At 37.2% G+C, this 25,763-nt stretch overlaps 5 protein-coding genes across 6 annotated transcripts; 2 read left to right on the top strand and 3 right to left on the bottom strand.

Annotated features, from left to right (window-relative positions):
• Positions 1-671: 671 nt before the first annotated feature.
• Positions 672-13,216, bottom strand: LOC136283096 (thymidylate synthase-like). 2 transcript variants are annotated; one of them, XM_066171335.1, is made up of 8 exons: positions 13,165-13,216; positions 6,814-6,993; positions 6,211-6,423; positions 3,051-3,242; positions 2,538-2,638; positions 2,167-2,241; positions 1,877-1,948; positions 672-1,687 (listed from the first exon to the last, which is right to left on the bottom strand). In XM_066171335.1, the coding sequence occupies exons 2-8, from the start codon at positions 6,968-6,970 to the stop codon at positions 1,550-1,552; spliced, it is 948 nt and encodes a 315-aa protein (XP_066027432.1). In that variant the 5' UTR covers positions 6,971-6,993; positions 13,165-13,216; the 3' UTR covers positions 672-1,549. The 2 variants fall into 2 exon arrangements, with proteins under 2 accessions (XP_066027432.1, XP_066027431.1); XM_066171334.1 differs by lacking the exon at positions 13,165-13,216 and adding an exon at positions 8,293-8,409 and having other exon boundaries at positions 673-1,687.
• LOC136283021 (uncharacterized) lies at positions 11,468-13,181 on the bottom strand. The gene is made up of 2 exons (XM_066171186.1): positions 13,165-13,181; positions 11,468-12,755 (listed from the first exon to the last, which is right to left on the bottom strand). The coding sequence occupies exons 1-2, from the start codon at positions 13,179-13,181 to the stop codon at positions 11,468-11,470; spliced, it is 1,305 nt and encodes a 434-aa protein (XP_066027283.1).
• A 261-nt stretch (positions 13,217-13,477) lies between the features above and the next one.
• LOC131776635 (uncharacterized) lies at positions 13,478-16,916 on the top strand. The gene is made up of 3 exons (XM_066171251.1): positions 13,478-13,652; positions 14,517-14,575; positions 15,900-16,916. Exons 1-3 carry the CDS (start codon positions 13,484-13,486, stop codon positions 16,056-16,058), a joined length of 387 nt encoding a protein of 128 aa, XP_066027348.1. The 5' UTR covers positions 13,478-13,483; the 3' UTR covers positions 16,059-16,916.
• Positions 16,917-19,297: 2,381 nt separating this feature from the next.
• LOC136276712 (uncharacterized) lies at positions 19,298-20,332 on the top strand. Its single transcript, XM_066171313.1, has 2 exons — positions 19,298-19,437; positions 19,692-20,332. Exon 2 carries the CDS (start codon positions 19,703-19,705, stop codon positions 20,210-20,212), a length of 510 nt encoding a protein of 169 aa, XP_066027410.1. The 5' UTR covers positions 19,298-19,437; positions 19,692-19,702; the 3' UTR covers positions 20,213-20,332.
• Positions 20,333-23,955: 3,623 nt separating this feature from the next.
• LOC136283020 (uncharacterized) lies at positions 23,956-25,275 on the bottom strand. Its single transcript, XM_066171185.1, has 2 exons — positions 25,181-25,275; positions 23,956-24,475 (listed from the first exon to the last, which is right to left on the bottom strand). Exon 2 carries the CDS (start codon positions 24,457-24,459, stop codon positions 23,956-23,958), a length of 504 nt encoding a protein of 167 aa, XP_066027282.1. The 5' UTR covers positions 24,460-24,475; positions 25,181-25,275.
• Positions 25,276-25,763: the final 488 nt, after the last annotated feature.

The raw sequence follows: 25,763 nt of genomic DNA, 5'->3' as shown, positions 1-25,763 counted from the left end.
CGTCACATTCCCCAAAAGTGGAAACAGGGTAAAAGAGTTCAAACTCATCAATTTTCGAACAAAAAATATCGGACGCACATCCGAAGATAAAAGTGAGCTTACTGTCTTACGTAATTACATAATTTCATTGCAAAATTCCCTTAAACAATTTGTGATCTAAGATTTAAAGCAAAATTTGCTACATAATTATTCTGCCGAAGTAGACTAACCTCTAGGCTGTCAGTAAGCCCGATGATCTGTAAAATGTGCAAATTGTCATCAGAGGAACGCTACTATCTTACTATATATTTGACTCGTGTGAAGACTAAACTTTTTCAAAATGGCTGGCGAACATCGTACTCCCCCCAGGCTTCTGCGTTTAATTTTCTCCTCAGTCACGCAGTGCGTGACATTGCTACAGTTTGTCACGTTGACATAGCTGTCACCCAATTACTTTCTCATTACACAAAAGAAAATCATTTTTTAAGTCAAGCAAAGAGCAGAATAACTAGCTGATTTCTCTTTCCCAGTATTTTGAGCGATTGGCTTTTGGTGCTGAAATTGTGTTAGCTGTTCAGCATATGGTTAACTCCAAAGAGAGCCCTTATGGAATATTTGGTATTTAGAACGTCTTGGTACACAAACTTGCATAGAACATGAATTTTATGCATTAATCATGTATTAAGACCTAAATAGTTTGTGTGTCTCGTCATTTTTGTATCGTGTAGTTCTGCTACCTGGAAAAGTCTAATGAGGGTCTAACTTCAGCATTTTAATGGCATAAGAGTTAGATATTACAAATGATAACCCTTTCTCAGAAGGGAGGGAGAAAGGAGTTTCCTCAGGCACCTAAGGACCTCGTTAGCTAAGACTCTGGGGCTTAATTTAATGAATTTATACCCCATCGTTGGGCATTGTACTAAAAATACCTACATGTATGCATTAGGACCAAAGTATTTGCCTGTAGCTCACCCAAATTTTCCCATAATTCTCTGGCTGAACAGTATGATAGGAAACTTCAATGTTCATAGTATTAATCCTCATCAGAAATATTAATAGGATCAGCATGTACCTTGTTGATCAAAAGTAGTTTACAAAAAGGCAAGGGTGTGGCCTCTAGATACGGCATTCCTGTATTAGACTTAATTATGCCTCTTGGCTTGAAATCAGCCACAGTTTGGGAAATGACCCCATGCTCAAGACAGTAAAAAAAAGAGATCACTTTTAATACCAACTGTGCAGAAATAGGAAAGTGTACACTCTATTCTAGAAAAATACTTGTTCGCAAAATTGTAACATTTTCATTTTTCAGTGTATGATTTTAAGTATCAAATAAGATCAGTTCTTGCTTGAAATAGTTTGCAATATTTGACAAAATGTCCTTCTTCCTTTTCTTTTCCTTTTCGTTTTTTTTTTTTTCAAGGACCATTCTCTAATTTTGTGAATGAAGAAGTTTAGCTTGAAACCTTGAGGGCTTTAACAATCATGTATAATGCAGTATTCTTTTAACAAAAACATGGTCCAATTAAGATTAATTTAAAGAGTAATGTATTCACAAGTGCATTGAACTTTAGACAGCCATTTGCATTTTGATAGTTGGGTGTGGGTCATATCCAGTGATCTTAAATTTATCAAGCGAGAAGCTGTCAATATCTGGGACATCATGTGCAATCTCTAAGGTTGGAAATGGGCGAGGCTCCCTTTTAAGCTGTGGAAACAAAATATTTCATGTGGTAAAATATCAGATGAAACAAACGTGTCTGTAAATTTCCTTTACAGATAGGGTGACAATCGTATTTGAGGCAATGGAGACTGAGATCAAGTTTTCACTGAGTTATGTTTTTTATTTGTCAAACACCATACAACATTTCTTCCCCTTTTGTGTAAATGTTCTCACCTGTTTCTTCAAAGCTTCAATGTGATTCAGGTACACATGTGCATCTCCCAGCGTGTGCACAAAGTCACCAGGCTAGAGAGAAACATTGATGGTAAAATTTATTCAGTGAGGCCGAAAAATAAAATCAGTTGATGGTCAAGATGTTTGATTCTAGGTTTACCAAGTTGTCTGTGCTTGAAAGCTGGAGAGAGTCCCTTTGTCATGTCACAGGCCACATGTACAACACATACTTAGTGACAAAAAATTACAATATTTATCAACAAAATGCATTGAAAAGATAAGGATCTCACCTTCAAACCACAGACATGGGCAATCATGTAGGTCAGCAGTGAATAGCTAGCAATATTAAAAGGTACTCCAAGACCCTGGAAATGAAAAAAATCCATTATGCAATATAAGATTGTTTCTACTTTTCCCAAAGTGTCTTTTGATACTCTGAACATCTACACATAGCTCTAAATTAAGAATTAGGTTTGATCACTAATCATTCAATTCAACATTTTATTTAGTAGTGAGTCTATTCTGCAAAAGTGCCAGGTAAGGCACTCTGGTTCAATCTCCTCTCTCCGAGTTTGATAGATCTTGATGAAAATTTTACACAAAGACAGGACCACAACAAAGTAATTGTGATCTTCTCAACTATTCCTTGCAGATTACATACCATGTCCCCAGATCTTTGATAAAGCTGACAGGAAAGTTCTCCATTACAGACATAGAACTGGACAAATGAGTGACATGGCGGAAGAGCCATGTTAGGTAAATCTGTTGATTGAAGGAGAACCATTTACAAATAATTATCATTTTTCTAAAGAGCACATAAGCTGAATAATCCACAGTATTATTTAAATTTTAAGTTACGGGAGGTTGAAATTGTCTCAAACATAATTATTTCTTTTTTCAAGAGATTTTACCAGAAGACAAAGCAGATTTTCTGTTAAGGGAGTCATGACTGGTTTGAAATGAGTCTTAAAACAATCGAAAGTATCATTTAGATCAATTTATAAATAAATTCATTTTTTTCTTTGTCTTTTATTAATAATTCATCAAAATTATAGCCCTCAAACCCTAAAATTTCATCCCTTCCCCCACTCCCCGAAAAAGCTGATTGGAGTTAAATTCTGATTGATTATCAATACACAGGTACGTATAAATAACACTGTTCTGTTTTTATTACCAACAGGATTCCAGGCTGACATTATAATCCGCCTGTTGTCAGGGTTATTTTTTATCTTGTCAATCACATCAGCCAACTGATCCACTCCTTGGCCATCATAGTTTGTATGCATGTTATCATAGGTGGCACCAAAATGACGCCACTGAAATCCATACACTGGACCAAGGTCACCAACTTCTCTGTGTTGCAAACCTAAAAAGTAAAAAGATCATAAACCTGGATGTTTGGTTTGAAAAATGGGCCAAGCCCCATCATAATACCCAACCTGTTTACCCTTTTAACCCCAAAGATCTGATTGTTCATTCTCTCCTCTAGCAGCTACACATTCCATTGCAAATTTGTTACAAGAATTTGATGTTGGATCAAGATAACAGCTTCTACCTGATAAGTATTTTCATCACCTGTTTGCCAAATAATGTGTGAATATTATTGGGAAAAGTCACATAATTATTCATCACTTTTAAGTCATGCAATAACCTTATAATAATTATCATGACCACATTTTTCCATCCCAGATTGTGGGATGGAAAAAATGAAAGTGTGGTCTTCATTGTATTATGATGCAAAGTGAAATTTAGCTATCTTACACTGACAGCTAACTCAATCTAGGATTTTGGCATTTTACTATTATATACTTCCACATCATTAAAATATTTAGGATCAATATTTTGCTTTTTAAGTATGGTACATTAGTTTTTAAATTGCAAGTATTAGATAGGATCATTTTGAGATAGTGGTTTACGGTCAACTCGCCGACGGACCAACTCGCCGACGTATAAAATCGAGTAGAGACGTCGGCGAGTTGGTCGTCAATCCAATACAACTTATTAGAAGCTAAACATACAGAAAATTAAACGATATTTAGTAAAAAAACATTGGACATTGGTGAACATCAAACAGAAGCTTAAACATCGGTGAACATTGGTGAACATCACCAATGACTATAACAGCTTAAGACGCGAACGAGTTATTGTGCGACAACAACACCGTAAAGACTCATCATGTCAATCGCTCAGATTTTTAACGAAAACGTAGCTTTCTAGACGAGATCTTTAGTAAAAAGCATTTCTTTTTATTTGCAACAAAGTTTATAAGGATCTTAAGGCGAATAAAGCGAAGTAAACCTCACCAACGACTCTAACAGCTCAAGGCGCGAACGAGTTATTGTGTGACAACAACACCGTAAAGACTCATCATGTCAATCGGTCAGATTTTTAAAGGAAACTTGGCTTTCTAGACAAGATCTTTAGTAAAAAGCAATTATTTTTATTTGCAACGAAGTTTATAAGGGTCTCAAGGCGAATAAAGTAAAGTAAACATCACCAATGACTCTAACAGCTTCAAATACGAACGAGTTATTGTATGACAACAACACTGTAAAGACTCATCATGACAATCGGTCAGATTTTTTAAAGAAAACTTGGCTTTCTGGCCTCGTTTGAAAACAGCTGTGCGCCAGAAAACAAGGTCTTTAATCGCCTCGAGACTCTCCACAGAAAACCGTCACTTTCGATTGCATTTTACAAAAGATCTCGTCTAGAAAGCCAAGTTTTCGTTAAAAAATCTGAGCGATTGACATGATGAGTCTTTACGGTGTTGTTGTCACACAATAACTCGTTTGCGTCTGAAGCTGTTAGAGTCGTTAGTGATGTTTACTTCGCTTTATTCGCCTTAAGATCCTTATAAACTTTGTTGCAAATAAAAAGAATTGCTTTTTACTAAAGATCTTGTCTAGAAAGCCAAGTTTTCGTTAAAAAAACTGAGCGATTGACATGCTGAGTCTTAACGGTGTTGTTGTCACACAATAAATTATCTCGTTCGCGTCTGAAGCTGTTAGAGTCGTTGGTGAGGTTACTTCGCTTTATTCGCCTTAAGATCCTTATAAACTTTGTTGCAAATAAAAATAATTGCATTTTACTAAAGATCTCGTCTAGAAAGCCAAGTTTTCGTTAAAAAATCTGAGCGATTGACATGATGAATCTTTACGGTGTTGTTGTCGCACAATAACTCGTTCGCGTCTTAAGCTGTTATAGTCATTGGTGATGTTCACCAATGTTCACCGATGTTTAAGCTTCTGTTTGATGTTCACCAATGTTCGCCAGTGTTTTTTTACTAAATATTGTTTACTTCTCTGTATGTTTAACTTCTAATAAGTTGTATTGGATTGACGACCAACTCGCCGACGTCTCTACTCGATTTTATACGTCGGCGAGTTGGCGTCAGCGAGTTGGTCCGTCGGCGAGTTGACTGGTTACCGAGATAGTAATTTCAATGATGGTGAGATCTGCAGATATAAATTTATGTTAAGTTTTTTATTTATTTTATTTCAGTTATTTTAAAGGGCATTAGATCATATCAAGATGTATATTGTGCTATAGAAGTATTAAAATTATTGTTATTTACAATTATTAAATTTCAAAAAATGAAAGTGTGGCCTTTTTTGTTTTATGTTGTAAAAGTGAAACTTTACCATCTTACACTAAGATGTATATTGTGCTATAGAAGTAATTATTGTTATTCACAATTATTAAATTTCAAAAAATGAAAGTGTGGCCTTTTTTGTATTATGTTGTAAAAGTGAAACTCTGCCATCTTACACTGACAGCTATTTGCTGGTAAATGAAACAAACTTGTTCCATTTTCATGTCGAAATTACCTTGTTTGTCAAGAAATTTCCTTGAGTCATTTGCATCCCAGATACGAATTCCCTTCTTGCACAACTCATTTGCATTTGTACAACCACTGACAAACCAAAGAAGCTCATCGGCAATTCCCTGCCAAAATACTCACTTTGTTGTTAGAAGGTGAAATACATTGTTGCATAGACTAAATCTCATCTGGACCCCAAAAATGGAGTGGGTTCCTGTACCTGTGACTGATATTTTGTATCTCCAGATACAAAGTTATGTTCAGTGTTTTAATTGTTCGGTTTACTTATTTTATTTCAGTTGTTTTAAAGGGCATAAGATCATATCCATATGTATATTGCACTATATAAGTATTAAAATTATTTATTATTCACAATTACTAAATTTCAAAAAATGAAAGTTTGGTCTTTATTATATTATGTTGTAAAAGTGAAACTTTACCATCTTACACCAACAGCTATTTGCTGGTAATTAAATGAAACAAATTTGTTCTATTTTCAATTTGAAATTACCTTGTTTGTCAAGAAATTCCCTTGAGCCATTTGCATCCCAGATATGAATTCCCTTCCTGCTCAACTCATTTGCATTTGTACAACCACTGACAAACCAAAGAAGCTCCTCGGCGACTCCACGCCAAAACACTTTCTTTGTTGTTAGAAGAGGAAATACATTGTTACGTAGACTAAATCTCATCTGGGCTCCAAAAATGGAGAGGGTTCCTGTACCTGTGAGTGGTTATGGATACTGGTAATTTAGAACAAATTACTCACTATACACTTGTTGACTGTAGTTTTGTATTCACAAATTGCTTGAGTAAAATGTTAACTCTCAATCACCAAAAGCTGAGATAATTTTGGTAGGAATGTTTTTTACCTTGTGATGTGCAGGCCAACAAGCTTCTAAAAGGTCAGATTTCTTGATCTATCACCACTTAAGATTTTCAAGCCTATTCTTTTCCTTGCAGAAGTAATTTCACTTTGAAAAATTTACTTTTATTGTTCCAACAATATTTTGTTATTGTTCAAAGGTGATGATCATGCATGCTCTAAAGCATGTTAAAAATTCTTTGACTAGTAAACAGTATGGCGCTGTATATTTTTGATCTTCCATCTCACCTGTTCTGTCATCTTTCTTTGACCCATGATCAATGATGTGTTGAATTAACTCCAGGTACTGCATTTCATCATGTTTTTGTGTCTTCATAGGTTCTTTCTTCGGTATGCAAGTTTCAGCATTGTCATTATTCATACATGTATCGGTGCCTGACAACATCCTGATGCAGTTGTATTAAAAGCCTTGTAGAGAGACAAGTCTGACTGTGAGTGAAATGTGTCAATCTGCTTAATTTGTACCCTTTTTTCCCAGCTTGAACTCTTTAACCTTTAAGAGTGACTACTGTCCTTTTTCCCCTTACAATGTCACCCCCAAAGCAAACACTTTTAAGGTCTTGAGAATAAAGGAAATGATCACCATATAAAGAAGCTCTTGATTGTTGAACAAATTCTTCTTGTCAGCATCTCAGGAAATATACAGAAAATAGTACGGAGAGTATGCATACCGATGTTAGGGTGTTAGGGGTGAAGTATATTTCAGAGATTTTCATCCACCCGAAGGGAAAACAAGGCTTCTCAAGCAATGCTTCCCCAGGCCTCCCAGCATACCATAAAATGTTCAAACAGTTATTCAGTACCCATTTATACTTCTTAGTGGAAATCTGCTTGCAGTCCTTTTATTTAGCAATGCAATGGAATGCTCCATTGACTGAGCTCTTGCATCATATGTCTGAATACATTTGTTATAAGACACAAATTTTTTGATTATTTTTAGTACATGTACTTTGTAGAGGTAATCACATGATTTCGAATGCAATTTGGAATAAATAAGCGCGAGTAAAATTTTTCGAAGACTAACAAAGTTGTACGAGCCCGTAGAGCGAGTGCAATTTGTAGTTATTCATTCCAAATTGCACGTGAAAAATCATGTCATTACGTATTAATGATATACATGAAAAAATACGAGATAGCTTATCACAATTATCCAGAAGCAAAGCGCGCGTATCAAGTGCAAAAATAATTTATTGAAACCATGCGAGTGACATTGTGCGTTCGGTCAAAACAACCGCGTGTCTTATTGAAGTTAGAATCGAGCGTGCAGGATAAATCAGCAGATACATTTAGCCATGCAAGAGATTCCAGTAATAAAAACGATATATGCTAAGTGCTGAATTATTGATGTCAGAAGAATGGCTACAGATCTGCTTTTAGCGAGCGCGTTCGTTTTACGTCCTTTGTCCCTTTCACAGAACTCCAATTGTTCGACAGCCGGGGTTTTCATAAGAAGCCGGTTACTGGCTGTCTATACTGCCGCCTGTAAGACCTTTGCAAGAAAGCTCTCGTGTTTGGGTTTTATGTGCACAGCCGCCGAGATACTTCACCATCGGCATTGCTTATCGAAGTTATCGAAACCCCCGACAACAGCATAATATTTTAAAACATTAAATTAATTTCCGATCTTGTCATTGAACTTCTCTCGAGCATTTTTTGGGCTCTCTACAGCGAAAATGATCAAATCATCAAATTATCAAACCTACTCACCTCGTACCAAACGTTTCGAATGATGAACTCACAGAATAATGTTCCAATTTGGCGGGAAAATAAGTAAGTAGGTCATGTATGAGGAATTATTATGTCCTATACTTTACATGCATATAATGTCCTATACTTTACATATAATATCCTACACACATATGTAGTGCAAAACAAGACTAGATACAGCCATACACAGCTATACAGCGCAATAAAGAGCCATAAACAGCTATACAGGGCTATGAACAGCTATACACAGCTATACACAGCTATACAAGGCCATGTAAGGCTATACACAGCTATAAAGAGCTATACAGAACTATACACAACTATACATAAATTGCCTTTTTTACGTGTTTATTTCTTTGATAACACACTTTTAAAACAAGTAAAAGAGAGAATGCCGTCAATGAGGGAATGCAGAACTATCACTGATATACGAGAAATTCAGAAAACTATTGTGCTTCAATTGCTGACGTTTGAATTAACAACTAAGTATTGAATAACATTTTTCGTTTAGCTCTGCAGGTTTTCTACAATCACTTGAGCACTTAAGCGGTATTTACAGCCTATTCCGGAATAAGAATTCAATAAATTTTAAGAAAATCCATTTTATGGCATTTTTATACTCATCATGATGAAAAACTGATCCTTGAGTAACGTGTAACAATAAAATTATTAAAAGTAACGCTATTTCAATTCAAAGCCTGCAGAAATTATTGGTGTGCATAGCTCTGTTTAGGTGCATATAGTTCTGTATAGCTGCATATATCCCTGTATAGTTATGTATAGCCCTGTAAAGGTGTGTATAGCCTTGTATTGCTGTGTTTAGCTCTGTATAACTATATATAGCCCTGTATAGCTGTGTATATCCCTGTACAGCCATGTATTGCTGGGTATATCTCTTTATAGCTGTGTACAGCTCTGTATAGGTGTGTAGAGCCGTATATAGCCCTGTTCAGGTGTGTATAGCTCTGTATATCCGTGTACAGCTTTGCATTGCTGTGTATAGCCCTGTATAACTATGTATAGCCCTGTATAACTATGTATAGCCCTGTATAGCTGTGCATATCCCTGTACAGCCATGTCTAGTTGGGTATAGCCCTGTGTAGCTGTGTATAGCCTTGTATAGCTGCGTATAGCTCTGTATAGCTGTGTATAGCCCTGTATAGCTGTGCATGGCACTGTATAGCTATGTGTAGTCCTGCATTGCTGTGTATAACCCTGTATAGCTGTGTATAGCTCTGTACAGCCGTTTATAGCTGGGTATAGCCCTGTACAGCCGTGTATAGCTGGGTATAGCCCTGTATAGCTTTGTATAGCCTTGTATAGCTGTGTTTAGCTCTTTCTAGCTGTGTATAGCCCTGTATAGCTGCGCATTGCTCTGTATAGTTATGTATATCTCTGTATAGCTGCCAGAAATTTTTGATCAGTAGAGCGTAGCGTACGTGAACATTTACGATAACTAAGTAATTCCGTGATATATAATGGTGCCATACCATTTAGGGCCTTATAAACTAACAATAAAACTTTAAAAAGAATACGAAAGTGAACAGGTAACCAATGAAGTTGAATCAATACAGGGGTGATATGATCAAATTTCTTGGTTAAAGTAACGACACGAGCAACCGTGTTTTGCACAGACTGCAAACTACTTATCATATGCTTAGGGAGGCCATACAATAAAGAGTTACAATAATCTAGTTTTGAACTAACAAATGCATGAACAAGAATTTCCGTAGTTTCCTCAGTGAGGTTGATTCGCTCCTGTGATTGAAGGGCTACTTTACGTTGAAGATTCCACCACTAACTGATTTTTGCGTACATGACCGTACATGGAATTTATTTGCACTTGTAGTAATATAGTCAACTGAAAAATTAAATTAATATGACAAAGAAGGTTATTACACATGTCGATTTCGGTTGAAGCGACGGGAAAAATATTATACTTACAATTTGTGTTCCATATGCGGCTAGTAAGCTTCGAAGTGCGATCTGTGGTGACACTTTTGAAATGTAAGTTGCGTAACGAACTTCTAGGTTTTTAAATAATTAGTCACCTGATCTATTTTTGCCGCGTTGCGCTAAGATAATTAAATATTCACAAAAAAAATGACAAACGGCTTGAGAAATGCAAATCAGAGGTACTTCCTAATTTTAGAAATGTTCCTTAAGTGGTAGTACGACGTTTTGCAGATCTTATTTACATGTTCCACCATATTACAGCATTCGTCAAATATGACACCAAGATTCCTAGCTGAAGATTTGGGGAGTATTTGTTCATCACCAACTGACACATATGAATTTCAGTTCAGTTTTCTCCTGATTGAGCTTTAGCATGTTGTTTGTCATCCACCAGTCAATATCTTTGACACATAGCTCAACAGATGACTTAGCTTGAGCGAGGTCAGCAAAGCAGTCAGTTTTAAAAGAAATGTAAAGTTGAGAATCATCAGCATACAAATGGTACTGTAGCCTATGAAAATTGATAATATCAGCAATCGGAGATGTATATAATAAATACAGCAAGGAACCTAACACAGATCCTTGAGGCACCCCATGTGCTAAACAACGTTGTGATGACTGACAATCTTCAATTTGCACAAACTGTTTGCGAGATTTAAGATACGAATCAAACCAAGCAAGGGCATTACCCTTTATACCAAAACGATGGGAGAGTCTAGATAACAGTATCAAATGGTCAACCGTATCAAAGGCTGAGGACAAGTCGAGTAGAAGGAGTATAACCGACTTGTTATCATCAACGGCACGCAGTATGTCATTTTGTACTTTTAGTAAGGCCGTCTCAGTCGAGTGCAAGACCTTGAAGGCAGACTGATACATCACATCCAGATGGTATGTCTTTACATGGTCAGTCAATTGTTCAGCAACGGCTTTCTCAATGATCTTTGAGATTAGTGTCAGATTGGAGATAGGACGAAAATTTGAAAACTGTTTGAAGTCAGCATCAGGTTTCTTCAGGGACGGAGATAAAGCAGCGACTTTCAGTGCATTAGGCATTCTGCCAGTTGAGAGAGACAGATTGACAAACTTAGTTATCGTAGGTAGCAACACCGAGAAACAGCCCTTTAGAACCATTGCAGGTAAAGGATCCAAAACACATGACTTAGAAGAGAGCTTACACGCAAACACCTTTACTTCCTCTTGGCTAACCTCTCTAAAGTTATTGAACTCCACAGGACATGTTAATGGTATTGGACGAAAGGGGCCCTACGATGATATTCCTCTGAACAAGTTTAGAGTGAATTTTATCAATCTTGTCAATAAAGAAATCAGCAAATGAATTTGCCAGAGCAGAATTATCAACAGAGGGTGGATAACGCTTCTCAGATGGTTTTTGAAGTAATTTATTAACAGTCGCGAATAATATCCTTTGATCTGAGGAATGTTCATTGATGATTGAAGTGTAGTGCGCTGATTTCAATGTAGCAATTAGGTTGTTAACCAAACAGTATTGACGAACATATTGATCCCGGTCCCACTGTAGCCGCGAAACACGCCACCTCCGTTCCAGTCTTCTCCTTTTCCTTTTCTCAGCAACGACATCCGATGTATACCACGGTGCAGATGGCCTTACAGTTACCAGACGTTTCTTTTTTGGAGCATGTTGGTCCAATAACTGTCGCAGAACCCTATCATACTGATCTACCATCATATCTAAGTCAGTAGCTTGATCTTGCAACAAAGGAGAATCCATAATGTCCTTACAAAAGGAGTCCATATTTAAGGAGTGTAATTTCCGGACGTTTATCAATTTTTTTCTAAATTGAGGTTTCAGAATAGATAACACACAATTAATTGCAAGATGATCCGAAATAACAGGATCCTTAACTTTGGTATCCTTAATAAGTGAGTCATCTGATCTTGTAATCACTAAATCAAGGGTATGGCCACTGGTATGAGTTCCACAATTGACATGTTGTTTCAGATCATATGACTCAAGAAGGTCTGCAAACCGCTTGGCATTAGCATTGTCAGGATCATCCATGTGGAAATTGAAGTCACCCGTTATCAATAAACATCCCGAAGGCTCAGCAGCAATTTGCTCTAGTAATCTAGAGAACTCTTCAAAGAAAAGTAAACAGGAGTTGTTGTCGGGTGGACGATAAATAACCAGGATCCTAATACACTGAAGACTTCTTGGACGGACATCCATGAATTCAAATGACTGAAAGGTGTCACACATTGAGGAGTTGATATTAAGATTGTCTTTAAATAACACACCAACTCCTCCTCCCCTGGAATGAGATCTTGGAACATGTAGGAACCTATAGCCGGTAGGACACAAATATCCCACTTCAACATCATCGGTATTTCCAGGTCGCAGCCATGTTTCTGCCAAAGCCATAATATCAATATCATTGTCCACAACATAGTCTTTCACTATCATCGCCTTATTCTTAACAGATCTTACATTAAGCAGGCAAAGCTGAACACAGCAGGAAATATAACTGCGAGTTACAAAAACAGTTTGTCGTTGAACATTTCTCAAGTTGTCCAAGCCACACAAACGCGGTGAAACACGAGTGGCATTAGCAGGATAACAGTTTGTCGGACGTCGATTACCAATTACAACTGGAATAGCAGTGGGACCAGGATTAGTTGTAAAGCTGTTTATTACCCTGTATAGTTGTGTATCCTTGTATAGCTGTGTATAGCTCTGTGTAGCTGTGTATAGCCCTGTACAGCTGTGTATATCTCTGTATCGCTGTATAGATTTGTATGGCCCTGTATAGCTGTGTATAGCTCTGTTTAGCAGGTAATTTAATGTTAACAACTGAGTTGAAAACGTAAATTGGCCACCGTAAAGAGTAAAAAAGCTGACGTTTCGAGCGTTAGCCCCTCGTCAGAGTGAATTACCTGCTATACTCTCCCATCGACGCAGCGCCACAGTTTCTTTAGAAACTTACCCCCTTTATAACTCTGTTTAACTGTGTGTAGTACAGCTGTTTATAGCCCTGTATAGCTGTTTATAGCTGTCTGTATTGCGCTATATAGCTGTGTATGGTTATATGTGTGTGTAGGATATTATACGTAAAGTATAGGACATTATATGAATGTAAAATAATACATAATATGTATTGGGGTGACAAACTTGAGCTGACCATGATCTTACCGCTGACAAGGTGCCAAAATGACCCTGGGCTCGAGATTGAGAGAGAGGTCAACATGATTCAAGATGGCGGACAAAATGGCGGACAAAATGGCAGAAAAAATTACCCGGATCAGAAAGGAGAGATCATTCCCAGAAATTCCAGGAGTTCCAAACAGAAGCGAACTCATGAAGCCGCTAATATTCCCAAATAGTCAACGAGCCTTCAAAATATTTACTTACTTGGCTACCCTAGGTAAGTATTTAAAGAAGTTTGTGTTTCGACAAGGAGGTTAGGAATCGCGCTTGTTTTTTACTTGAAGAAACCACATAATTGATAAAATTTCCACACAGCCCCATACTATTATAAAAACAAATCTGTTTTCCCAGTGGCAATGTATTGTTTTTGTCATTGTTTTCTCTATCCAAGAACTGAATGCACAATGTAGTATGGGGCTGTGCGGAAATTTTACCCAATAATTTCATGAGTTTTCAAAACATATGACTGTAAGCGGAGGAACTATGACATGGATGTCTATCATAGGAGGGAGCATTTGTTTGTGGTTCCATAATAGGTAAAAAGAAAGAACTAGGCATGTTGGGCCCTGGAGCTCGAGATCTAAAACCTTGAAATTTTCTCCCTCTTTTGTAACCTTGTGTAGCACAGTAAAACTTCCCTTCTATCTAACGGCCTGTTTGGCTTCTCACTGATAGTAAGAAAATTCATGAGGCACTGGTATTTCAATCCCTACCAGTTTTACTTAATATTATACAAATCTACCCCCCACCCCCCCATTAGATACAATTTCATTAGCTCTTAACCTTACCTTTACAACCCATTACATCAATATGTATATTCTCCATAATGTTCTCTATACATTTCCTAAGGCACTGACAAGGAGCATCTGATTAAAAATTAAGGACTTCTTTTGTTGGTGATCATTTTCTCTATTATTGTGAGTCATATTGCTTGATTCAGGGGTGATATTGTAAGGAGAAATTAGATGCTAGTCACTCTTAGGGATCCAAGGGTTAAAAAGAGAACATTTTTAACCTGAACGATCTAGAGCTTTGTGATGCATTTAGTGGTAATTGTAATTTTTTATTTTCATCCTATCAGGAGCTGGCTTGTATTGTGTATTTATACCCGAGTATGAAGGAGATCATTGCTTTGTTCCAGTAAGTTCATGTTTTGCAACTTATAATTATCTAAACAGAGTAGGAAAGATTGCAAGTTTCAAGCTCTGTAAAGAAATAGAGAAAGAAAAAACATCTTCATCTTACTTATTTAAAAGAAAAACAACTGTAGGCCTATTCTACAATGATAAGAAAATGGAGTGATGATGATGATGATAAAAACAACATAAGAACAGATAAAGGATTTGATATATTAAAGTTCACAAGGCAATCAGGTGAACAATCTGATGTGGTTTGATGCTACTCTGGTTCAAAGATCTAATGAATGTAACTGAGAAGTTACAATTCATAGATCTGAAGGAGTTTCAGTACATTGGGTGTATGAATTGTAACTTCTAGGTTACTTTCATTAAATTTTTAAACAAGGGTAGTGTCAAACCATAACAGATAAAGGAATTTCCAGTAAGGAGACCTACACTAGCTTTCCATCAGAAGTTAAGGACATCTTATGATGTTCACTGTTACAAAAAAAACTAAAAAGTTTCCAAGTAGTCGCAAATGAACCCTTCACATCATCTGTCCCTCTCCACAGCTACATCATTCATTTCCTTGAGCTAGTAGGGAGCTTAACCCTTTCACTTTCAAGATCTCACTAGTAATTCTCCTTACCGACTGTTGTACAATTTTTATGATTTTAGTTCTGAGAATTTGTAACTGAATCAACTGATAATCCCCTAATTGATATTTCTCCTTATTCTTATTGCCTGCTTGAAATCATATGGATATCCTAGGGAGAAACTCTGTCTTGGTCTATGAATTGTAACTTCTAGGTTACTTTCATCAAATCTTTAAACCAGAGTAGTGTCAAACCATGTCAGATAAAAGATTTTTCAATAAGGAGACCTACACCAGCTTTTCACCAGAAGTTAAGGACATGTTATGATGTTCACTGTTGAAAAAAAAAAGAAATAAAAAAGTTAAGTAATTACCAGTATTCTTATATCATACCAAGAAGTGGAACATCAAACCCCTAAGATCCCCTCTCCCTCTCCAAAGCTACATCATTCATTCCCTTGAGCTAGTAGGGAGCTTAAGTATCACATATATGACAAACATCGAAGGACTAAAGTGAGCATCTTGCTGTCTACTGAAGCATTTTTTAATCCAAAATTGAAATATTTGCATAAACTGTAAATAAGAGATTTTTTCTATTTTTATGCAGCATTGATATGGAAACCTGGTAGAACTAGAATCCTCTTTTTTTCCTGCAATCTGCTGGTAGATATGTTCTGCCTAAACTCACCCATGTTAATCTTCACATGGCAGCTGTGACATGTACATAACTCTCGAGTTTTTCGTTTTTTAGATACGTGAATGGGTACAGAAACAGAAAGGGAAATTTTTGAAAATCCGTCCAGAGGATGAGGAGTATGTTAAACAGCGGACAGCAGAGATGGCAGAAAAAGTTGCCATGGCAGCAAAACAAACAAGTGGGGAAGCAGGGGGGAATATTGGAAAGTCATGAGTAAAGAAACTATCCAACGGAAATGTAATTAATTGTTAGAAAGTGAACACACTAAAGAGACCTGCAGTATTTAATGGGAAAATGATGCCTCTGGCTTTCAAGTGAATTTGCACAGATTTGAGGACAGATTTTTATGGACAGAGTACCAGAAGTTACATGTAAAGGACACAGCAGAACTACAAGTTGAAGTATCTTACTCGGGCCAGTTGACTTTAGAATGGACAGATGCCCGCTTTGAAAAATAAACAGAGCTCAGTCAAGAGTATTTCTCTCATGAAAAGCATTTACCTATTAAACCCTAAGGGTGGACAGCATCTCAATTTGTTCTTACAGTAATACTGCATTATTATTCCTCCAAGTTCATGAGAATGATGGGAATGATTACTAACATAAGGAGCTTTGATTGTTAAACAAATTCTCCTTGTCAGCACTATAGGAAATGTATAGAGAGGAGTATGGAGGGTGTGGATTTCGATTTTTGAGTGTAAAGGTGAAAAAGAGCAGGTTTGCTACTTAATTGGCTGAACACATAATCGATTATCAACCAACAGAAAAAACCTTTGGTGATTTGGTGATCATAGATTACTTATTTACTATGGTAAATTCTCTTTTTTTATTATTATTTTTAAGTCACAAATATTAAAAGGTGTGATACTATTTCTCTAAAAATGCAATCAACACTCACCACAGAGTGTACTCACCAAAGCATTGAAAGTTGAAAAATTACTATTTTGGGTGGTAAAGTAATTGCGCTGAAATTTATTCTCGAACAAAATAGAAGTTGGTATACCTTCTGTGCTTTGTATTGATTTGGTGGATTAAAAGAGGGTGGTTTGTTGTGTCTGAGCCCGTAATTTACACCGAGTTTGTCACTAAGGAGAGGAAATTTACCATCTGTTTTTGACGTTCTTTATAATCGCTTTTAACGTCATCCCAAACTTGGCTAGAGTGAACAATTTCTCTTTTGAAAAACGATATGCTCAGAATTAAGTGTGATGAGGAACGTGTAGTTTATTTTAAGGTGAAGTAAACCATAAATTTGTCGAAATTTGCGCGGCGCTCGAATAAATTTTTAACGTTTCTTTTCACAGATAGTTTTTGAGCATATTGCTCTTCAAGGACAATGTGGGCGATGGAGCCGCAAAAAGCGGCATAAGACAGTCAAAACAAAGAAAACATAAACGACTCTAATGGGTTTACTGTGCTACAAACATAGTTGGCTTACTTTCCCGGCTCTCGAAATAGACAAGATATTCTTGATTTTTATAAAGAGACATTTTTGCTGTACAATAATTCCTTTATTGACCATTCTTGTTCGGTCTAGTTGGCTGGATATGAGCCTCGTTCTTTTTTTTTTCGTTTCTGTGACTTCGTCTCGGTGACCTCTCGTTTGGTCAATAACGCATATTTTTATGACACGTACATCGAAATGGTGCCAAGAAAGAGTACGTGTCACGTTATTGATGTTGTGGGTGCGAAGACAAGATGGCCGAAATCACATGAAAAAGATTTCTGTTAGTTTTCAACGCAAACAGCCGAAAAACTTTTTCACTTCTTGGCCACATACGTACCACAAATGAAAAACATCGCAATCATAGAAACTTTAAGAGGTCATTCTAATTTCCACATCGTTGAAATCAACATTCATTGCCTCAAGACCGAACACTTGTAAACCCTTAGAGTAATACAGTAAAGTTCCACTCATTACGATAATCAAATCATTGTCATGCCACCAAAATTGGTGTTATTCAAAACTAAGTGAGTGATTATCGCTTTCGAGTTAATTCCATTTTGTTTACCGAGGTTATTAGGTAAACAGAGAACACAAGTTCGAAATTAAAAAAAAGGCAGAAGCTTTAGGTAGAAAATACAAAAATCTAATACCCTCTAATATCTCAGTAGTGAAATTCATTGAATAACGGCCATTTTAGACATTTAGCTGGTAATTGATATCATTTTTCCAGAATGCGTGAATATTTTGATGAAAAAAAATAACGGCCGCTGAAGTTTAAGTTAAGTTATTGCGCACGAGATTACGGAGGTTTCGTTTCGTTGTCAAGTTTGCCCCAAACTTTTTCAGCACACCTTTACTAAATAATTTACCTTTCTTCTACAAACTCGGAAAACGGGTTGTTAGAACCCGAGTCACTAGACCACACATCCCTCTTGTTTAAGATACGCTTGCTCACTGAAATTGAATATACCCCTTCCGAGTTCAAATCTTAAACAAGACTGTTAGGGCAAACCACTCAGTCAATAATTTGTTCAACATTGCACTATCCGAATATTCCTTTAAAACACCATGGAACGCATGTTGAATCGGCTGTTACCCTATGCCACCGTGAGTCTACGCCTCAAAACATCGTCCTGTTTACCCCGATAAAATAAAAAAGATAAAAAGCAGATCAAGGAGCAATTAGGGATCCTAGTTTACGAAGGAAATTGTACATCGTGACAATATATTAATGAAGCGAGGAACCGAAAGAACCGTAAATATCTTGTCAACAAAACCAATATTGATATCCAAATGAGTTCAAAGTTATTACGGTTAAAGCTGTATCGGTTATTATAAATGAGGCCTTATGCTCATCTTCGCCGGGACAAGTATGAAGCGATCGCGAATCAGGGCAATGCCGACAGGACTGCTACGAACCCTAATAATTCCGGCTGACATAACTGATTTGTTAATTATTCTGGGAATAGAAACGTTATCCTTTATGATGCTCGTCCAATCCAATGGAAAAAACTGGTTCCCACTGAGATCTTTGGGTGTTTTTCAAAGAACATTCTGAAAAGGTGTTTTTAAAGTGACCTTCTACAACACTTTTGTGTTCAGACATGTTGGTGTTGTTTCATAGTAGAGCGAGCGCGTCAGTTTGTTCAAAGTGACAGAAACGTAAGAGTATCCTGAATTCATTTTGCATTGGCATGTTCAAATAAAGCAAACAATGAGGAGTAATATTTAGTTTATGATTTCTAGTATCAACGTACATATACCGCTATCTAATTTATGAGACGGTTAGCCTGGTTCATGCAGGATTACAATTTGACTACTAGTAACAAACATACTTACGTGAACTCAATATCCATCAGAGCAGTTCCTTGATATGTCAGAAAATAAAGGCGGAAGAAATATTAACAATAAAATCAAAATCAAATAGTTTTCCTGTCAATTCTATGTGCGCTTTGACGACAACTTACAGACTTCCCTTTCGGACGAGAAAATTCGAGTTGGTTACCTTTAATGCAATGCACAGAAACCGATGTCAATAAAGAGTATCAACTTATCCATGAGTTCTATATTCCCGTTTGTCTTCAACAAGAAAACGTCGATCGGAGAAAAGCACCCAGTGTTGGACTGAACACTCATTTTCAAAAGGTGAGCCATTGTAAGTAATTCATGAAGTCCTCTTGATCAATAACTTTACGGACTGAAACAACGACTTAGGACAAAGGAAATCGATCACAAAGATGATTAAATTAAAAACTGAGCGCGCCGTTAACATAGAATTCTTAAAGAGTAACATGCCCTAGATGTTCTTCGCTGCGATTGATTGGGATCGATTCCGGCTTCATCCAAAAGCACGTTTTTATTGTTTATGTCTTAATGTATTTTTATTTTGATTCCTTCAGATCAAAAACAAATGACCATGTTTTTCAAGTTCGTTGTGGTTGTTTTGTTAGCCGCCCTGTTCATCGACGAAGCTTCAGCGAATACCTGTCCTCGTTGGGTGAAGCTTAACAAGAGTCCAGTCTGTTTCGGGGCTCGGAATAACCAGTATGGTCGTTTTACCCACCCTCGGAACATCTTCGTGAGCTCCTTCATGTTGGTGCACCGTACAGGATCGGTGACTTGTAATAAAAAACAATACAGCTACTGGGGATGTGCTTCTAATCACCCAAGTCTAAATGTCGTCTTAACGAATCATCAAAATCAATTATTGGCCCCAGCTGTTACCAATGGTGGAGGATGGTACAACCTGGGAGGTTACACCTCCTCGTCTTCTGCCCTCGTGTTCTGTGCTCCTAAGAAGCCCCACTGTATCTTCGCCAATACCGAGCTGCGCCTGTGGTACGGAGAAGATTTACGTGGCAGTACAGAGGGCGACAACGGCGGCCGAACATGCGCAGATGTGTATGGTCTGTTGGCCTAAACTGTTCGTAACAAGAAACCTTGACCATTAGACTGAATAGATCAGTAGTTGTTAAAAGATATTTTTCTTTGTACTTAGCTATCGGAATGAAGAAAAATAAAATCATCGGAGTTGAGGAGACTGGTATTTGTTTTATGACTTTAAAAGCCTATTCATTAAAAAAGCTATAAACCTAGAGGCGGAGTGCTTCCAGTTCTGCACAGTTTCGTTTAAAACTTTCAGAGAAATCCAAATCAGTGAAGCTTTGTATCATATGGCCATTCATAGGTGTGATCCAAAAAAAAAAAAAAAAGAAAATATTTTCAAGCATAAATTTAGTCAGCAAAACTGACCTAATCTTGCCACATTTATTTAACAATTGGATCGGAATATCTTCGAAACAAAGTCGACCCCAAATATTGGTGACAATCTGCAAATAATAGGTATCCCCGTTCAGGACAAGTTTTCGAGCTGTGAAATTAATGAAAGGAAAAATCAAAAGACAAGTTTTGACAGAGAAGCATCAATGATTTGTAGAATTTTTAGGTTGAGATACAGAGATACAGAGATACAGAGATACAGAGATACAGAGATACAGAGATACAGAGATACAGAGATACAGAGATACAGAGATACAGAGATACAGAGATACAGAGATACAGAGATACAGAGATACAGAGATACAGAGATACAGAGATACAGAGATACAGAGATACAGAGATACAGAGATACAGAGATACAGAGATACAGAGATACAGAGATACAGAGATACAGAGATACAGAGATACAGATACAGAGATACAGAGATACAGAGATACAGAGATACAGAGATACAGAGATACAGAGATACAGAGATACAGAGATACAGAGATACAGAGATACAGAGATACAGAGATACAGAGATACAGAGATACAGAGATACAGAGATACAGAGATACAGAGATACAGAGATACAGAGATACAGAGATACAGAGATACAGAGATACAGAGATACAGAGATACAGAGATACAGAGATACAGAGATACAGAGATACAGAGATACAGAGATACAGAGATACAGAGATACAGAGATACAGAGATACAGAGATACAGAGATACAGAGATACAGAGATACAGAGATACAGAGATACAGAGATACAGAGATACAGAGATACAGAGATACAGAGATACAGAGATACAGAGATACAGAGATACAGAGATACAGAGATACAGAGATACAGAGATACAGAGATACAGAGATACAGAGATACAGAGATACAGAGATACAGAGATACAGAGATACAGAGATACAGAGATACAGAGATACAGAGATACAGAGATACAGAGATACAGAGATACAGAGATACAGAGATACAGAGATACAGAGATACAGAGATACAGAGATACAGAGATACAGAGATACAGAGATACAGAGATACAGAGATACAGAGATACAGAGATACAGAGATACAGAGATACAGAGATACAGAGATACAGAGATACAGAGATACAGAGATACAGAGATACAGAGATACAGAGATACAGAGATACAGAGATACAGAGATACAGAGATACAGAGATACAGAGATACAGAGATACAGAGATACAGAGATACAGAGATACAGAGATACAGAGATACAGAGATACAGAGATACAGAGATACAGAGATACAGAGATACAGAGATACAGAGATACAGAGATACAGAGATACAGAGATACAGAGATACAGAGATACAGAGATACAGAGATACAGAGATACAGAGATACAGAGATACAGAGATACAGAGATACAGAGATACAGAGATACAGAGATACAGAGATACAGAGATACAGAGATACAGAGATACAGAGATACAGAGATACAGAGATACAGAGATACAGAGATACAGAGATACAGAGATACAGAGATACAGAGATACAGAGATACAGAGATACAGAGATACAGAGATACAGAGATACAGAGATACAGAGATACAGAGATACAGAGATACAGAGATACAGAGATACAGAGATACAGAGATACAGAGATACAGAGATACAGAGATACAGAGATACAGAGATACAGAGATACAGAGATACAGAGATACAGAGATACAGAGATACAGAGATACAGAGATACAGAGATACAGAGATACAGAGATACAGAGATACAGAGATACAGAGATACAGAGATACAGAGATACAGAGATACAGAGATACAGAGATACAGAGATACAGAGATACAGAGATACAGAGATACAGAGATACAGAGATACAGAGATACAGAGATACAGAGATACAGAGATACAGAGATACAGAGATACAGAGATACAGAGATACAGAGATACAGAGATACAGAGATACAGAGATACAGAGATACAGAGATACAGAGATACAGAGATACAGAGATACAGAGATACAGAGATACAGAGATACAGAGATACAGAGATACAGAGATACAGAGATACAGAGATACAGAGATACAGAGATACAGAGATACAGAGATACAGAGATACAGAGATACAGAGATACAGAGATACAGAGATACAGAGATACAGAGATACAGAGATACAGAGATACAGAGATACAGAGATACAGAGATACAGAGATACAGTCGAACCTGATGTCTCACTCCTTCTAATATTTATTTATGGACTTATTTGATTACTCATCTCATATTCATACCTACAATACTCGATCATCCAAATCGCAGCTCTTTAGTACAAAGTACTCTAGACTTAACCTACAAAAAAAGGCTTTCTCGCGTGTTGGTGTCAAAATTTGGAATAAGATACCAAAAGAATTCAAAACGTTATCAAAACATTCCTTTAATAAACAAATAAAAACGTCTTTATTTCAGATACTAGATAATGAAGATTCTTATCTTGATGTTGAAAAGATCTCCTCTAAACTTAAGGACTGCATAATTAAAACAAATTGATCCGATTGCTTTCAGTACTAATTTATCTGCTTCTATACTTTATTGAACAACTATTGATGTATTTACCAGTTATGCTTCTCTTTATAATTTAACAATATCTAACTATTTAGTTTTTAATTTTCTTTATATATTGTAAATGTTTGTTGACGATTGACCCGCCTCGAATAGCAAATTTGCTATCTGCGGGTCAACATAATCTAAATTATTTTGTAAAAAAAAGAAAAATAAAGTGTGTGTATAAAGTGTGTGTATTACGCGGGTCTCCATCACTGGAGACTCATTCTTTTGTTTTGGTGTCTTATTGCAACTAGGATTTTACAAGGTTAAGATGTCTATGCAAATATGCCTGTTTATCGCTGACTGAGCGGTAAAACAGTGAACCAAACAAGCCGGTAAGTCACTTTTTTTTTAGAAGCGTAAAAAGCCCATATTTTGGTAAAGCTCAAAACAGAGTAGTGAATCAAAAGAAAACCCGTACTGTTCTAAAAATTAAGAGTTTTCCTTTTCCATGTTTTTGTTTTCTTTAACATAATTCTATGAGCTTTTCAATTTTCTTTCACCCATTTTGCGAGAGCAGTTGTTTTATCTGTTTTTCTGCGCGGGAAATTGGCGCGCGGGCGGCCAAATTTGATCCCCTCGCGCATGCTCAATGTTTTGACCGTTGTATTCCTTAGAGGTTAAGTAGCAGCTCTTGCCTTAATATTTGGGTATGGGATTGCAGGATGGTCAGGATCACCATCTCCACTCTTCTCTGACCTCGAATCACTTTATTATCTCTATTTTGACAACTTGCTATAAATCGACAGTCTTTCTCTATCAGTTATCATCTCTTTCAGTCTAATGTTCGAGGTTTGTTGATCGCAGTTTAGACCAGCAGACCATAAACATCTGCGCAAGTTTTGCCTCCGTTGTCGCTCTCTGTGTAGCCACGTAAATCTTCACCGTACCACAGGCGGAGCTGGGTGTTGGCGTGGATACAGTGGGGCTTCTTGGCAGCACAGAACACGAGGGCAGAAGATGAGGAGGTGTAACCTGACAGATTGTACCATCCACCATGATTGGTAGCAGCTGGGGCCAATAACTTGTTTTGATGATCTGTTAAGACGACATTTATACTTGCGTGATTTGGATAACATCCCCAGTAACTATAATGTCTTTTATTACACGTCACTGTTCCAGAACGATGAACGAGCATGAACGAGCTTACGAGGATGTTCTGAGAGTAAGCAAACGCGCCGAACTGACTGTCTCGGGCTCCGAAGCAGACTGGACTCTTGTTTAGCTTCACCCAGCGAGGACAGGAATTTGCTGAAGCTTCGCTGATGAACGCTGTGGCTAGCATGGTGATTAGAGCGAACTTAAAAAGCATGGTGACTTGGATTGATCTGAAGAAGAAGGAAAACAGACAATTGTACACATAGTTAGTAGAAACAGAGTCACTTCGTGAAAAAAAAACTGTTGAAATCAAGGGTTTCGACAAAAGTCAGTTATGCGCCGATCAATTCAAAGCCTCAACATCTTCCCGGGCATTTGATTGTCGAACGTGCCGGGGGGGGAAGGGAATCGGGCAATTTGAACTTTGCCTGGCTGGAATGAAATTTTGAACCGGAAGTGTGAAGTCTTTCCGATGGAATACGAGTGCTTCATCTTGAAAATGGACGTGTTTGAAGGTAAACAGTTTACTTTCGCGAGGTAATGGCTCAGAAGATCGTCCCTGATTTTGAATCTTACAAAAAAATGGATCATCAATCCAGCTCTTGGGTGGGCCATTTGAACACAATTTTGGCCTCGAGGGAGGAGAAGAGGGTGGGAATTTTATCAAACCAATCTTCAAAAGTTCAAATGCCCAGGGGGTTGCCCGAGAGGATGTTGAAGCTTTGGGATGATCGACACATTACCTGCAGTAATGACCACTTACTGACGCCTGTTTAGCCTGCGAACAGAACTTCGCGTTCTGGTTCCACCCTCGCCCCCTTTTACAGGCACAGTCGCCTATTACACCCCTTATGCTTATGGCAAAAGTTTTTGAAACCCCTGGTTAAAAAATGATCAAATATGAACTCTTGGAATCAATCAAATATCTCAGTTACCTTTTGCAATGGGCGCTGAAGGAACAGAATAAACGAGAAATTTTAGTTTTTACGTTGTAGGTTTCGTCAGCTGCTTGTGATCAGGAACGAAAATCTATACACAGTGAACTGATGACTGATGCGTGCTGTATTTATATGAAACATTGAACATTATAATAGTGTTTAACAGCTCTATTGTTGTAGTGACTCCAATTTTAACTCATGGCTGTTCAATGGTATATTTTACTAATTGATGTTGATCTTCCACCTTCGTTAAAACGTGATAACAATTTACTTTTGCCTCATTTTTTTCGGCTATCACAGGAAGGTTTGCTGAATCTGCTTTTCAGCTGTAGTTTTCACTGACAAGAACGTTGGATCCACTTAAATCAAATGGCATTTCTTTGATGTCCTTGAGTAACAATTGATTCGGAATGATTTTCAATTTTAAATAAAGCTGGATCAGAATCCATCAATTCTATTAACTTGAGTGGGTAGCTTGGTAATGAGCGGGGGCCTACAAGTATTTCTCTATCTCACAGTAGTGACTAGATTATAAAACATCCTTCCATGTTTCGAATCAATTTGTCATTGGAAAGGAGAT

This window comes from Pocillopora verrucosa, chromosome 8, assembly GCF_036669915.1.
Source record: "Pocillopora verrucosa isolate sample1 chromosome 8, ASM3666991v2, whole genome shotgun sequence".
Lineage (NCBI taxonomy): Eukaryota > Metazoa > Cnidaria > Anthozoa > Scleractinia > Pocilloporidae > Pocillopora > Pocillopora verrucosa.
This window is presented reverse-complemented; position numbering and strand designations above follow the sequence as displayed.

What these genes read in the sequence shown, in the direction of transcription:
- LOC136283096 (XM_066171335.1), bottom strand. Translation starts at nt 6,970, where the DNA reads ATGTTGTCAGGCACCGATACATGTATGAATAATGACAATGCTGAAACT. An exon ending in AAAGAAAGATGACAGAACAG is followed by an intron (nt 6,424 to 6,813) that starts GTGAGATGGAAG and finishes AACCACTCACAG; the next exon opens with GTACAGGAACCCTCTCCATT. An exon ending in GGAATTTCTTGACAAACAAG is followed by an intron (nt 3,243 to 6,210) that starts GTAATTTCAAAT and finishes TTTACTTTTTAG; the next exon opens with GTTTGCAACACAGAGAAGTT.
- LOC131776635 (XM_066171251.1), top strand. Translation starts at nt 13,484, where the DNA reads ATGGCGGACAAAATGGCGGACAAAATGGCAGAAAAAATTACCCGGATC. An exon ending in TACTTACTTGGCTACCCTAG is followed by an intron (nt 13,653 to 14,516) that starts GTAAGTATTTAA and finishes TCATCCTATCAG; the next exon opens with GAGCTGGCTTGTATTGTGTA. An exon ending in GAGATCATTGCTTTGTTCCA is followed by an intron (nt 14,576 to 15,899) that starts GTAAGTTCATGT and finishes TTCGTTTTTTAG; the next exon opens with ATACGTGAATGGGTACAGAA.
- LOC136276712 (XM_066171313.1), top strand. Translation starts at nt 19,703, where the DNA reads ATGACCATGTTTTTCAAGTTCGTTGTGGTTGTTTTGTTAGCCGCCCTG.
- LOC136283020 (XM_066171185.1), bottom strand. Translation starts at nt 24,459, where the DNA reads ATGCTTTTTAAGTTCGCTCTAATCACCATGCTAGCCACAGCGTTCATC.